The sequence below is a fragment of the Felis catus genome, chromosome B2 (assembly GCF_018350175.1).
Source record: "Felis catus isolate Fca126 chromosome B2, F.catus_Fca126_mat1.0, whole genome shotgun sequence".
Lineage (NCBI taxonomy): Eukaryota > Metazoa > Chordata > Mammalia > Carnivora > Felidae > Felis > Felis catus.
The window spans coordinates 109,941,370-109,955,770 of NC_058372.1; the positions used below are offsets into that span (position 1 = coordinate 109,941,370).

The 14,401-nt window shown below is 34.5% G+C and overlaps 2 protein-coding genes across 7 annotated transcripts in view; one reads left to right on the forward strand and one right to left on the reverse strand.

The window, feature by feature from the left end:
• HSF2 (heat shock transcription factor 2) overlaps positions 1-11,405 on the forward strand; it is a 41,300-nt gene extending 29,895 nt beyond the window's left edge. For 2 of the 6 annotated variants that reach the window (XM_023254304.2, XM_011282630.4), the window contains exons 11-13: positions 1,074-1,127; positions 4,106-4,190; positions 4,651-5,659. In XM_023254304.2, the coding sequence (XP_023110072.1) occupies positions 1,074-1,127; positions 4,106-4,190; positions 4,651-4,943 (432 nt within the window). In that variant the 3' untranslated portion in view covers positions 4,944-5,659. Of the gene's footprint in view, positions 1-1,073; positions 1,128-4,105; positions 4,191-4,650; positions 5,660-7,073; positions 7,195-7,457 lie in introns of those variants that run through there. The other 4 variants (XM_023254306.2, XM_023254307.2, XM_023254308.2 and 1 more) reach the window with 4 other exon arrangements.
• Positions 10,096-14,401, reverse strand: part of SERINC1 (serine incorporator 1) — a 35,995-nt gene continuing 31,689 nt past the window's right edge. Inside the window, exons 8-10 of the mRNA XM_003986516.6 lie at positions 13,653-13,797; positions 13,307-13,537; positions 10,096-11,660 (exon numbers count right to left, since the gene is read on the reverse strand). Of these exons, the coding sequence (XP_003986565.1) occupies positions 11,525-11,660; positions 13,307-13,537; positions 13,653-13,797 (512 nt within the window). The 3' untranslated portion in view covers positions 10,096-11,524. The remainder of the gene's footprint in view (positions 11,661-13,306; positions 13,538-13,652; positions 13,798-14,401) is intronic.

Genomic DNA, 14,401 nt, shown 5'->3' on the forward strand with positions numbered 1-14,401 from the left:
TCTACTTTTTGAACTTAATACATACAACTTACTGTTCAACTCAGAACTTCTGTGTTATTTGGACTGGTCATCTTTTCTATTTCTAGAACTTACCCCACAGCCATTCCTTCTTCTCTATTATTGCTCATCTGTAACAGTTTATTCTTCCCTCCATTCTCTTCTTTCCAAATCCTAACTATTCTTCAGGGACTGATATGTGTTGGATAGCTTCATAAAGACTTTTTGTTTCATCTTGCATGTGTGTGTCTGCGCACGCGTGCGCTCACATGTGATTTTCTCCTTTCTCTTTTTAGTACTTTTGATCCCCAGTATCCATTACTATTATTATACTGAATTAAATCTGATCATATGTTGCTGTTTGATATTGTTCTTGTCTTTTAGATTGTAAGCTCCCAGAGAGCAGGAATAGTGTCTTCATTGTGTATTCTTCATGATGTCAGTTATTTCATAGATGCTCAATAAATCCTTGTGGAGTGAATGACTTTGAAGCTTATGACTTAAAAGCTTTGTCTGTAAACTGGCTGGATTGAGGAGTGCAGTAAGCAGTGGTCTTAGCATTTACATCTTCTGTTACTAGGTGAGGTGAAAAGAACCGACAAGGCGGTATGCCATTTGGTCAGAGGGCTGCATTTGAGGCGTAATTTAGGAGGCACTGTCATAGAGCAGATTCTATAAATTTCTCACATAATTAGCTGGTAGCCAGTAAAGGCTTACTGTCTGGGCAAGGAACTCAGTCCTGGGTGCCAGTTAAAGCCAAAAGCATTTAGAAAGAAAATAATAAAGGAGATGGAGGAGAGGGAAAGTGGGGCAAACCACCATTTGTCTTTAAGTGATTTACTCCACTGTTTTATGGAGAAATTCTTAAAACATCTTGCATGGGCTAGCTTGCTCTGCTTTTGTATGTTTTTCCTTCTGCTTTCCTGCTTTTCTCTTTCATACTTGTTTTACTGTATGAAAACTTCTTAGTGCAGGAGCTACATCTCTTCACCCAACGTGGCTGTATAGAAATTTTGAACACACAGTTCTTTTTAAATATTTTTTAAACTTATCATCTTTCTTGTTTGGTCTTTCAGCTTTTCACTAGTTCTGTGCAGATGAATCCCACAGATTACATCAATAATACAAAAGTAAGTTTTAATTCATGTTGCTCAGGACCCTTAGCTGTAAGAATCTGAAAAGAAAAAGTCCTAGTAAGTGGAGAGCAATATCACTCCCAGTTACAAAAAACTCATTTTATATTCTTACCCTAATATGTGTGAACAAGATAGTAAAATTTTAGATGAAAAAATAGCTTTTGGTTATGGGGTGAGTCATTGCCCAATTCTTTAGGCACTTGTGTGATAAACTACCAATATGAAGTCAGCCCTCAAGGTACTGGGAGATCAACTGAACTTGGTATGTTCAGGTGTATCACTGAAATAAATAATTAAAATATTTTTTTATGTTTTATGTGCTTCAGTTTACATTCTTATTCCTTCTATGAATAGCTTCTCAGCAATTTTTATTGAAAATTTACTGGTACTGGTATTTTTAAATAAGTTCCTTCTTTTTATTAGCATGCAGTAAAAGCTCAGGGATTTGAACTAATTTGTACTAATTGTACATAAGGAAAGTTAAACAATGAAGTGTGGATTTTGGACTATTTTTTTTTTTAAGTAATGGTTTTTGTTATTAGACTTATAGGAACTCCAGTTGGGATTAGCAGATGTTACCTGAAATTCTTCAGAACTTGTTTTTAATGAGTAATAAGGACAATTTGAAGTTGTTAAGAGCAGATGATTAGAATCATTCTTTTACTTTGTTTATAGCTTATTGTCTTAAATAGGTATATACTCTATTTATCTTGTTTTTTACCAAACTCTTCAGTCCCATTTTTTACTGAATACAAAGGCGTAAATCAGGTCCCCTGAAATTTATATAAATTCTAGATTAGCAGAATCAAAATTTGATTCTTGTTCTTTGTAATCTAAAAATGAACACATATCAAATAAATGTAAGTGATTAGAGTCAGAGAGTAGAATTTAAAAAATTTTTTTTGTTTTATTTTATATTTGAAAGAGACAGAGCACAAGTGGGAGAGGGGCTGATAGAGGGAGACACAGAATCCAAAGCAGGCTCCAGGCTTCAAGCTGCCAGCACAGAGCCCGATGGTGGGGTTCAAACTCACAAACTGCAAAATCATGACCTGAGCCAAAGTCAGATGCTTAACCAACTGAGCCACCCAGGTGCCCCAGAGAGTAGAATTTTTCTGATTAATGTCATGTATGAGGATAGCCTGACGAGATTTTCTATGTATTCAAATTATATTTTATAGCTTGGGTAACTTAGAGTTGAAAGAATTTGTGAATTTTTGAACTAGAAAGTTGATTATACATTCAGTATTTGGATTTTTATCTGGGGTTGGCATACTTTTGTAAAGGCCATTTGGTAAATATTTTCAGTTTTGCAGGTCATATGTTCTCTGTCACAACTACTCAATACTGTAATTATAGTGTAACAGCAGCATCAGACAATACAGAAAAGAATGAGTGTGGCTATGCTTCAGTAAATTTTTATTTACAAAAACAGGCAGCATGCTGATATGGCATGTGGACCACAGTTTGCCTGGATTTATACTGTAAGGTTCTCTGGATCACCTCAACACTGGGTTTCAGTAAATATGATACTGTTAAATGTTAGATCTTAAGGGGGAATGAACCCATATTATGCATTCATTTAGTGAATGTGCTGCACTGTTTATTGATTGCTAGACATTGAGTCATTCTTTCTTCCTGGATTATCCTCTTTATTCCAAAAACAATAGCTTAAATACAGTTCTCAGATATAGCAGTTAAACAGCAAATTGCATACAGCTCTGTAGTACTATAGAAAAATTAGAGAATAACTTTTCATTATAGTTCTAAAATCTAATTATTGTTTTCAAATAATTGGCACATTCCCTTGCTCATGACAGGTATTTTATTGACATAGATTACACACTCTTTCCTAATAAATCAGGATACTTGTACTCCTCAGTAGAGCAATCTAAGTGGCCACTACTAATGAACAAGAATTTGCATAGGACTTGAAACCCATTTGTCATCCTGGTTCTCATGTTTAGAGTAACTTACAACGGCATCCTTGGAAACTACTTTTTAAAAAGTAAAAAACAAAGATGGTATTTTTGCATTACTGTTTATTTGTTGTGATTGCTAAATGAGAAATATTTTTATGTTCCTTTTTCGGAAGGTTTAGTTTTATTATATGTTGGGACCATTCTTATGTCTGAATCCTGGAAACTTGTACTGCTTCATTTTATGATGAATATCAGGAGAATTATAGGAATTAGTATGTTTTTTACACCATATGTACTGAACCAGCATGCAAGTGTCTGGGACTTACAGCTATTCAGGAAAAATTGTGAACCACTGCACCTCAGTTTGAACATCGTGGAAAAGAACATTGAAGAACTAAACAACATTAAAGGTTTAATCCCCCTTTACAATCAGATGTGAGGAGAGAAGACAATGGTTGAAAGAAGCAATTTAAATAACAGAAAAGAACTGAAAGAGTCTCAAAAAGGAAATGAAGCAATTTCACCTCAACTTTGAGGCTTCCAATTATAGAGATCTATAGTTTTTAAGGATATCATCATGTCATCCTGAGCTACTTACTCTAAATATGTTCAGTTATGCTAAATATTCTGTTTGTGAGTGAAATGAGTAATAACATTTTTAATCAAAACTGCTTAAGATGAGTTTGTTTAAAGAATTATCTCTTAATTAGTTTGAAACCAGCCATCTTTGATTCATTCCCTTGACATTCATTCCCTTTGATTCATTTTACCCTTGACAAATTCTGTCTGTTCTGTTGAAATGTCCCCTCTTTTCATACTTACTGTCATTCTAGTTCAGGTTCTTTGTTTCATCCACTTGATGACAGCAATAGTTTTTTTAACCAGTGTTGTTACCTGTTGAGATCTTTTTCTGTAGTTCCTCTTTTCTGGTGCTCCCTGTTCCCATATATTTCAGATAACGTATTCACATACTGTTCTTTATTTTATGCTATATTTTAGGACTACATAAAATATGAAACAAGTATTTTTATATGGTTTTTTCTCTTTTAGTCTGAGAATAAAGGATTAGAAACTACCAAGAACAATGTAGTTCAGCCAGTTTCAGAAGAGGGAAGAAAATCTAAACCCAAAACAGGTAGGTATAAATGTAGTATTAGTTTTTTCCAGATTTTTAAAATTAAAAGTCTTAACATAGAAACTAATAGGAAAGTTTATTTCTGAGTATGGAAAGTCTGGCCATACTTAACAGTTGAACACAGAATGTACTGTTCTCAATTCTGTGCATAATGTATCAAGGTTTCAGCAGATAGAGAAAATTAAATTGGTGAGGTAATAGTTCTTTAAGTCTTTTTTTTTTTTTTAATTTAACTTTAGGACAACTGAAAGAATTCTCATATTGTAATTGTTGAATAAAAGACTTAACCTTTCTGACTAGTACATTTTTAAATTTACTGGCATAAAGTGTCAGATTTCTTGTTTGGATATATAAGGGTAGTTGATTGCATATATGCACATCTGTTTTTATTTTTTCCACCTTCAGCTTGAACTCTGTATAAGCTGGTGATAAAAGAGCATTTTTCTAATCTTTATTATAGATAAGCAGCTTATCCAGTACACTGCCTTTCCACTTCTTGCATTCCTCGATGGGAACCCTGCTTCTACTGTTGAACAGGGGAGTACAGCATCATCAGAAGTTATGTCCTCTGTAGATAAACCCATAGAAGTTGATGAGCTTCTGGATAGCAGCCTAGATCCAGAGCCAACCCAAAGTAAGCTTGTTCGCCTGGAGCCATTGACTGAAGCCGAAGCTAGTGAAGCCACACTGTTTTATTTATGTGAACTTGCTCCTGCACCTCTGGATAGTGATATGCCACTTTTAGATAGTTAAATCCCCAAGAAGTGGACTCTACATGTATATATTCATCAAAATGATGAACTATTTATTTTAAAGTATCATTTGGTACTTTTTTTTGTAAATTGCTTTGTTTTGTTTAATCAGATACTGTGGAATCAAAAGCACCTTTTGCTTTTCTCACACACTCTTGCAAAGCTTTCAGATGTTACTCAGCTACATAGGTACACAAGATTTAATGCACATTGTTGGTATATCTCTAAGTTGGATTCAAATGGCCATTTTTCTCCAGTTATAGTAAATTGGATTTCTTTTTTACATATATACCCATTAATCCCAGTTAAACTTTTTTGTTTGTTTTACTTGTTTGATGCTGTCTGTTTGCATTGAGTGTAAGTCACTAGAACTAATGGTAGAACTCTTAAAGCTTTGTCTGTTCCAGTTACTTTTACTAAATATTTTTCACTTGGCTTATTTTTAAAAACTGGGAACATAAAGTGCCTGTATCTTGTAAAACTTCATTTGTCTCTCTTGTTCAGAGAAGTTCATTCATGTTCAACAGGAAAGGCAAAGTATACTTGAGTGCTTGCTGTCAGATATGGCTCCAGCTTCATATACATAGAAAGAAGGGAATGGGATGGCATCAACCCCATCCATCTCGTTGGACTAGTTTTAAGTAAAAGTTTTCTGATTTGTTTGTGTTTTTTTTGAACCATACTATTTAGTAAAATAAATATAATGAATGTTGCGTACTAGTGTCTGTTATGTGTCTTCTTTAGAGGTGACACCCACATGTAGAAATTTTTCTTTTTTATAGGAAGTAGATAGACTTAAATTGTAAACTGTCTGTTGTCCATTATTGAGTCACACCAAGATCTTTGTGCCTCATCTCAAAAGATAGGCTATTTGCAACAAGGAAGGAATATAAGGTCTCTAAACTTAATGTGTTTTAAAGTTCTTTATTAAATTATACTGGCTTGCTTTCTATATTTCTAATAAAGAACTGAGAGAAGTATGCCTCTCATTGTCCCAAATGAGGTAAGAACATTATCACTGGGTGCCACCCAAAGAAAGGCCTATAATTTTTGCCCCTAGGGAAGACGAAACAGTTAAGTCACTTTCTCCCTTTAGAACTGTCGTTCAGGAGATTAATGCAAGACCAGGACACCTCTTTTATCAAGTTGAATTCCACCTTCAGGCAGAGGGCTGGAAATAGTGCAATTTATATCTGAATATTTGATAGGGCCATTTGATTAGGAATTACAAATAATGACCTTCCTCTTGGCCATATTCTGTCGTATCTTGGAATTTCTCTTACTATGTTGTAAAAATTCAAAGGAAAACCTAGCACAGAGATAGGAAACCCTTCCTTAGCAGATCCTAAAATATTTGGCTCTGACAGTGGCATCTTTTGTCCCCAGAAATTTCTGCATAAGCTGTAGAGATCACTTTTGTAGAGGTCGTTAAGGTTGAGAACAAGAATTTAGAGACTGGGAAGGGATACAACTTTAGAGACTTTTCTTATTCCCTTACCTTCTTTAGTGTGGAATATGATGAAATTTCTTCTCTTTGGGGACATTTTGGAGCTCTAGAAGTATTCTAAAAATCTTGAAAAACTATATATTCTAGCACTTTTTAAGTTGAAATTAAAATTTTTCATCCTTAGTTGGAAGGAATTTAGCGTGTTAATACTACCATTTAAAAATAGTCATTACTGTTTAAAAATGCAATTATGTGCTTTTTAAAATGTATCTAAAGGAATCTAAATACCGCAGTGATTTGATATCCATCATCATCTATTCTACTTCTCCCAAAGAATTTTATCGTATTTTATCATCTGTGAGAGTCATACATTGAAGATACTGTCACACTTCTCTGTAACAAAATTTGAAATTGTTTCCTGTAACCTTAAGATTCTAAGCATTAAAGAAGTTTGTCTCCAGTTATACACAGTTGATCAAAACTGTGTATAAATACACGTGGCAGAGACTGTTAAGTGAGTGCCATTTTCTCGATCATTCAGTTAGATTATTTCCACCTTTGTATACAGGGTGGCTATGGAACTGAGTTCCATATAAATCAGAAGTCATGTAATAGAACTTCAGGTCTGGTCTGTGAAAACCTCCCCTGTGCAATCCTCCTTGCTCTTTTACCCCCCTCCACTAGCCTGATGCAGAGGAGTATGTGGCTTCTGAGTATACATTCAAGGAGGAAGAAATTTGGCTTCCTGAATCACTGCTTAGAAGAAAGCCACCTATCAATCTTGGACACCCATTGTAGACTTCAGGTGAGTGGGGAACAAACTTTATGTTCTGCCTTTGGAACTTTTTTTTCTTTTTGGTTGATCTCTTCTTACTGTCCACTAATAAAACATCCATATTTTGGTGAACTGTTATTAAACATAAGTAAAGTTTTATCAGAAATATATTTTTAGTGGAGTTAACAGGTCTTGATGGGAGGGGGAGTTTTTCCCCAATTTTTTTTTTTGTATCTGGGGGTGAATATTACTAATATTAAGAGCATAAGTTTTATTCCTTTTTGTTTTCATAGGTATAAAACTCTAAGAAACTTCATTTATAATACAAAAAAGTATGAGAATGGAAGAATTTTGTTGTAGCAGTGTCAATTCTCTGAATTCCTTCAGAATTACATACCAGAACTATTTTATTATGATTTATTAACTCTGGTGACTTTAGATGATCCTTCTATTTCAGTGAAAGCAAAAAAATAGAAACTACCTGAATTGTAAAAGGACCTTTTTTCCCAATGTCCTTCCTTCACACCAATACTTAAAAATTGTGTCTTTATTGGATATTCAAGAGATTTTATCCAAAGTGCCTTGGTAAGATTCAGAATGCATAAGAGGTACATATTTGTTAAATGTGGAGAGTAATCGCTAAGAGGGATGGGGGATGCCTTGATGTCCTTTTGCATCTTTTCGCACAGATCCAAATTGAGGAAGGAGTAACGTGAAAATTGAAAATCTGGAAAGTGATTCCTCTAAATACTCTCATTTACCAGAGGAAGTCTGTATACTGTCTGTAAAACAATATGAAGACTGTGGTATAAAAGTAGGGCCAGAGGAGACAGCATAGGACTTAGAGCAGCTGAATGTTCCTTTAGGGTGGATCATGGTGTTTTTCATAGGGATGGTATACTCAGGTGATAAGTTTCAGTGTGAAAATAGTCTGCAGACTAGGAAATGGACCTAATGATACTGTGATGAACATATGTAGAATGTTACATTTAAGAATTAGAGCCTAAATGTTCATTTCAAGCACACATGAAATATTTGAGAGTTGGTTGCATATTAGACCATAAAGCAAATCAACAAATTTCATGGAACTGGTGTCAGACTAACTACAGTACAAATAAACTAGACCTTTACAGTTTTGAGGAGCACTGGCATAATATTTTGTAGTGACCTTCAATTTGGGATTACCATGCTTCTTCTCATGATTAGACAGAGGTTATGGGTTTGGGAGTAAGAAAGATCAGAGGTGAAGTGCCATTTTCACCACTTATCAGAATATCCTACTGGTTGTTTTTCTGGGAGAACCCTAATATGTTCATTAAAAAAGGAACAAAAGTTCTCTTTATCTTAGAACACAGAAAATCAAAGGTGGGAGAATAGAACATCTGCTCAGTAAACGGGGATGCTTTCAGAGCTGTCATAGGGCAGTACTAAAAAGTGAACTGGCCTAGTGACAAGTTTAACATAAAGGACTACAAAACAACTGACGTGTGTAAGGTAAGGTCTTTTAAAAATTGATAAATTGAAGCCAATCAAAATTAAGTACTTTTGCTGTGCAAAAGACCCTGTTAAGATGGAAAGACAAAGCTACAGGCTGGGAGAAAGTATTTGCAAACCATGTATCTGATAAAGGATGAGTATTTAGAATATATGAACTCTCAAAACTCAACAAATTAAACTGTCCAATTAGAAAATTGCCAAAAGGCATGAACATTTTACTGAGGACATATACATGGCAAATAAGCACATGAAGAGATACTCAACATCACTAGCCATTTGGGAAAGGCAAGTTAAAACAATTGAGATAACAATGTTCTTATCATAACAGCTAAAATAGGAGATAGTGACAAAGGCTGGCAAGGATGCAAAGAAAATGAATTGTTCATACATCAGTGGTGTGAATATGAAATGGTACAGTGACTCTAAGTTTGGCAACTTGTAAAATAATCATTTAACCCATCCACCAAGATTTCTCTCTTCATCCCTGGTTCCAAAGACCACGAATTCCCATTTCTTTATTTGCATCATTGAAAGCATGTTAATATAAATGAAATGATCCTTTGTAGCCTTTTGGGATTGGCTGTTTTTACCCAGGATACCTCCCTGGAGATCCAGTCGAGTTGTTTTGTGTACCAATAGTTTACTCTTGTCTTATAGTTAGTATTCCATGATACGGATGTACCACTGTGTGTTTAAACATTCACCAGTTGAGGGACTTCTGGGTTGTTGTTAGTCTGGGCTATTGCAAATAAAGTGATAAACATTCAGGTACAGGATTCCGTGTGAACATAAGATTTTTCTGAATAAATGCCCAAGAATTTTATAGGCATTGTCTTGCCCATAATATTGGGGGAATCAGACCATTTCACTAAACCTTGGACTAAATGGAATAGAGTACTCATTTACAATTATATTCTTATTCCCCCCTCCCTCCTTGGTAAGGGACTTTAAGTAGGCTTCAGCCCCACATGGGGGCTTGAACTCATGACCCTGAGCTCAAGACCTGAGCTGAGATCAAGAGATGGACGCTTAAGTGAGGCATCCAGGCACCCCCCTGTAAGAGACTTTTTAAATACCATTTTGTGTCAGAAAGCACCAATTTGCAACTTAGGAAAAAATGCCTACAGGACACAGCAGGTGTAGAATAGCTATCTAATCAATTAAATATATTCTCCAAATTAAACTGGTCCACCCACTAAAGGTTCTTTAGGAGAACATCACCTTAATTACCTGAGATCCAATTTCAGGTGCCACTTACAGAGGACCAAAAAAGGGTGTGATGTAACTACCACCTTTAAAACAATTCAGTTTTTCAGGACACAAAATGGACAGTTAACCTTCTTGTTTCAGGTTCTTTTATACGCAGGAGGAAAAGTAGGTCTGAGTATTACAGCCACCTAAATTTGGGTTGCTAAAGAATTAATACACCACACCTTTGTCTTGAATTCATTTATTTAGAGATAGAACACAGCCATTCAAAATGATGGAACACAGTATCAACACCCAGAATAAAGTTGGGGAATTAAGTTGAATTGTTCTATATTTCATTTACATTAATAAATACCTTAAAAGAAGCAAATGTAGATTTTAAGATTCATTAAGACACTAATGATGTGTACAAGTAACTAAGTTTCTAAGTTAACTGTCATACTGCTTGATTTTTCAGGTTGAAAGATTATCATAAACTATATATTTTAATTAGATGGCAGCAAATACAAAAGCATTTTAAATATCTTCTGAGCTGTAAAATGTACTGTAAGCAGTTTATATTCTATAGCATTCTGTCATTCTGGCCTCAGTTTATGGGTAGAAGGCAAGCTGGACACCAGCAAATATAAATTATCCACCACTAATGAGGTATAAAATCTATTATGCATGTATTTGAATAGAAGTTATTTTTAAGTGCCAAAAAATGCCAGCTATTTTTGGGAAACCTGGGATTTCCCAGCTTGGCCACAGATTAGAAATCTGAGCTTCAGTTTCTTCTTACTTATAAAATGAAGGTTTGGATGAGATTTTATCTAAGTGTCTCCTCAAGCCTAGTATATTGCAGTTTCTTCCTGTCCTATCAAAAGTTTACCACTTTCGATTTTAAAAATGGACGTTCACAGTCATTTTCAACAACTGCCTTCTAACCCATGATTATCATTTTCAAAAGCTTTGTCTAAATCCTTCAGAGTTCTAACATCTCCAATGAACCTATACTTCTGCATATGTTCATAATAACCAAAACGAAGTTCACTATGTTTGTATGAAAGGCTATCCCTACACAGGGAAGATTACAGCCTATTTGGGTATTCAATTTAGTAACCCACCACTACCAATCTTTCTCTGAAGGCTCCTGTGTCTCAATCTCCATCATAATCTACAGGGAAAACCTGAAAAGATTATTCAGACAACTGGCATTTAAGTGACTTGCTTACACAATTTTACAATAGCCACGTTCTTTGCAGTCTCTTGTAGGGCAAGGCATCAAACATTTCAAAAGGCAGCCATACATTTCCTTTTATACTTTCTAAAACAGCTTAGATAGCAGAATTTAAAAATCAAACTGTCAAGCAGTTTTATTTTTACTCTTAACTTCACAGGCATAGAACTAAGGATAAACCTAACAATGTCCACTTTTCCTAACTCACCAACAGATTCCTAAATCTCTCCCTTTGTGATTCATTCTAACACATATATCAATGCACATGGCAAGAATATAATGAATAAAATGGCAAGCGATAAAATCTAATTCATGCCAGAACACTGGAGAAGTTACATGGGAAGCACACACATACACAACTTTACAAAAGTTGGGAATACTGTTAATCTCAAACAAGCAATGATCCAAGTGGGACTTCCATGCCATAAGTCCTGTTCAGTCAAAATCACGATTTGTAAGAACAAGTGGTGCCACTAGTGTCCAAACATACAACACAATGCCGATCCAACTAGAAGAGATTTTCACCCAGACTGCTGTCCACTGACTTTTCATCTCACGAGAAGGCTCATACCTAAAATTTAAGAAAAAATTTAAAGGGTTGGATTATCAGCCATCATGCTACTTAGCTTACTTCCTAAGTGTTCTTTGTACACAGTTTGTGATAACAGACATACAACTTCTGGGCTAATCTGCTGCCCTGCTAGCCATACTACATTAATAGCAAATGTGAAGGTAAAATTCAATGTTTCCTTTAAAGGAGGAAAGGACGCAGGCCTCCAAGGTCGCTCTTTTACTGATACTCAGATGCTCTTTACGTACAGTCCCCACTTTCCAAAAGTTTATGTCAGGCCAGTTTGCTTTTACAAAACTACATGAGTAAGGGAAGTGGCTTTTTTCTTAAAGGCAGAAATTCTATTTGGATTTAAGTAACAAAAACCTATACCAACGTAATCTTTTATAAAAGTGTAGTAGTGTAACACCAACTTTGAGAAAATGGGGGAAACCTGTATTTCTGGCTTAGTAGTTCTGAGATACAGAGAAATGGAGTTGTGTAACTTCTGGGTAAGTGAAATGTCCTATCCTGTGTAAAAAATATAGTCTGTTCCAAGTGTATGTGGGAACCACTCTCCCACTTCAGCCTTCTCAGATTTAAGACACTGGAAAGAAAATACATCTCAAATTTAACTGGTTTTTGCGCAGATGAAACATACCAAAAATATTTTTGATCTAAAGTTTTTTTTTTTTTGATCTAAAGTTTTTTATTTTTTTGATCGAAAGTTTTTTTTTAAGATTTTTTTAAGTAATCTCTACACCCAATGTGGGGCTCGAACTCAAAACCCCAAGATAGAGTCACATGCCCCTCTGAGCCTGTCAGGCACCCCGATCTAAATTCTTAACGTTTACTCTTATCTGACAGCCAAAGCTGTGAATTATTGAGAACTACATGGATTCTCATCATTTAATATGTTCCTGCAGTGTAGGAATTCTTAAAAATACTTCAATAATAAATACCAGTAAAGACTGCCCTCAAAATGAATAATCTTTTTCCTACATCTTTTTTATTAGTCTTCTTACAAGTTGTAAGGGTACTATGCATTAAAAAGTATTCAAAACAGAACTGCCCAAACCATATAGTTCAACTTGAATCTTAAATGGAATCTTTCAGTAATCATTTTGACAAAATTAGAATTTTTGAAAACAGAAATACTAATAGCTACCTTCCTATTACTGGAAAAAGACTTATGTATTATTAAGTGCTAAAAAAGTATACATTACAGCTTTGAAGAGAATCCAATTTTAAAGTAGCCATGTTCTTTGCATTAATCTACATTAATGTATTTCACCTCAATTCTGAGAACTTTAGTGCTTTTAAAGACAGTTTGAACAAAACAGAAAAGGTATCTTCCACTATGTCAGGAATTGGGTTAACAGTATTTAAAAAATTAGGAAAACCATTGTGGTGTATCAACCATCAACATGGTATTTCTGTAAAAAAATGTTAGTAAAAAATCTGAAGCTTTCTATTTTAATCTCATCAAGATATGGAATATTTGTCAATGCCAAAGCAAGGTAGTCTGCATTTCTCATACTGATCTCACTTAGATGTAAATTTTGAAGTACACTGGAGATTAAAAAGTACTTCATACCATGTTTTGTGATGGAATCATGAAAAACATCGAAATTTCCACATGCAAAGTTTTCATGAAATGTAATTACCTGTACCAGTTGGTAAGGGTCATCATGATATAGAGTGAAGCCAAGAAAAGCATGAAGTGAAAGAAGGAGTAACTGTAAGTAACACCATCCCTTTCATTATCTACAGCTCGGTGAACATCATCTCCATCCTCCAGTGATCCATCACTTCTGGCTCCACCATCTTCTATTAATGTTGATTCATCACTTGTTAGAGTCAATTTATTAACCTGACTATTGTTCGAAGTGCGGATGCTGCATGAAAGACAGTTAAAGGAAGAAAGAGAGAAGGAAAAAGGGTGTTTTTTAAAAAATGATTTTTAAATGAAAGGCTAGATTTCTTGTTAAAAAAATGCACAATTTTTCTTACCTTGAATAAAATACACACAATAAAAAGAGGATTAGTCCTATAATTCCTTGAGCATGCCACCACTGGACAGACTGCCCTTCCTTTGGAATAGTGCTTGTTGTATTGTACCCAATTATGCTTAGTAGACTTGGGTTGCAGTTTGTTTCTGTAATGTAAATTAAGGTCGAATTAATGTTAGAACACTATAGAAAGTATTTTTCAGGTCCTAGTTACAGTTGTTTTTCTTCTTTAACTCTTTAAGATAACTGCTATTTATTAATGAGACTTAAATATTACACTGCTAATTTTATAGAGGTGCTTGGAAAAATCAAGTAATTTCATTTTAAACCTCATGTAAGAGCGGAAATATTTTTAAGCTTTCTACTGATCAAGAAACAGGTGAAATTTAGATAACCTTTGCAAAGTATAATAAAACTCTAGTAGAGTTAGGAATAAAAATTCAGATGTTCTAAACTAAAACAGAATGGTTTCTCCTAACATATATTGTAAGAGAACAAGTTACTTTAATGAAATTTATCCACTTGTCAAAATACATTGCTACATAAGCAAGGTAGCTTACACATAAAATTACCAGTTATTAGAATTTTAGCAAATGCTTTTGTGGTAAGTCCAATTAAGTCATAATGATCTCCTCTGTATTCTTATGTGAAAAAATTAAAGTTTGTGTAGTGTTCACTAAAGTATGCAAAATGTTTTTCACGAAGCCAGATAGGTCAATTACCATCTTATTAATGAAAACAATCCTTAAT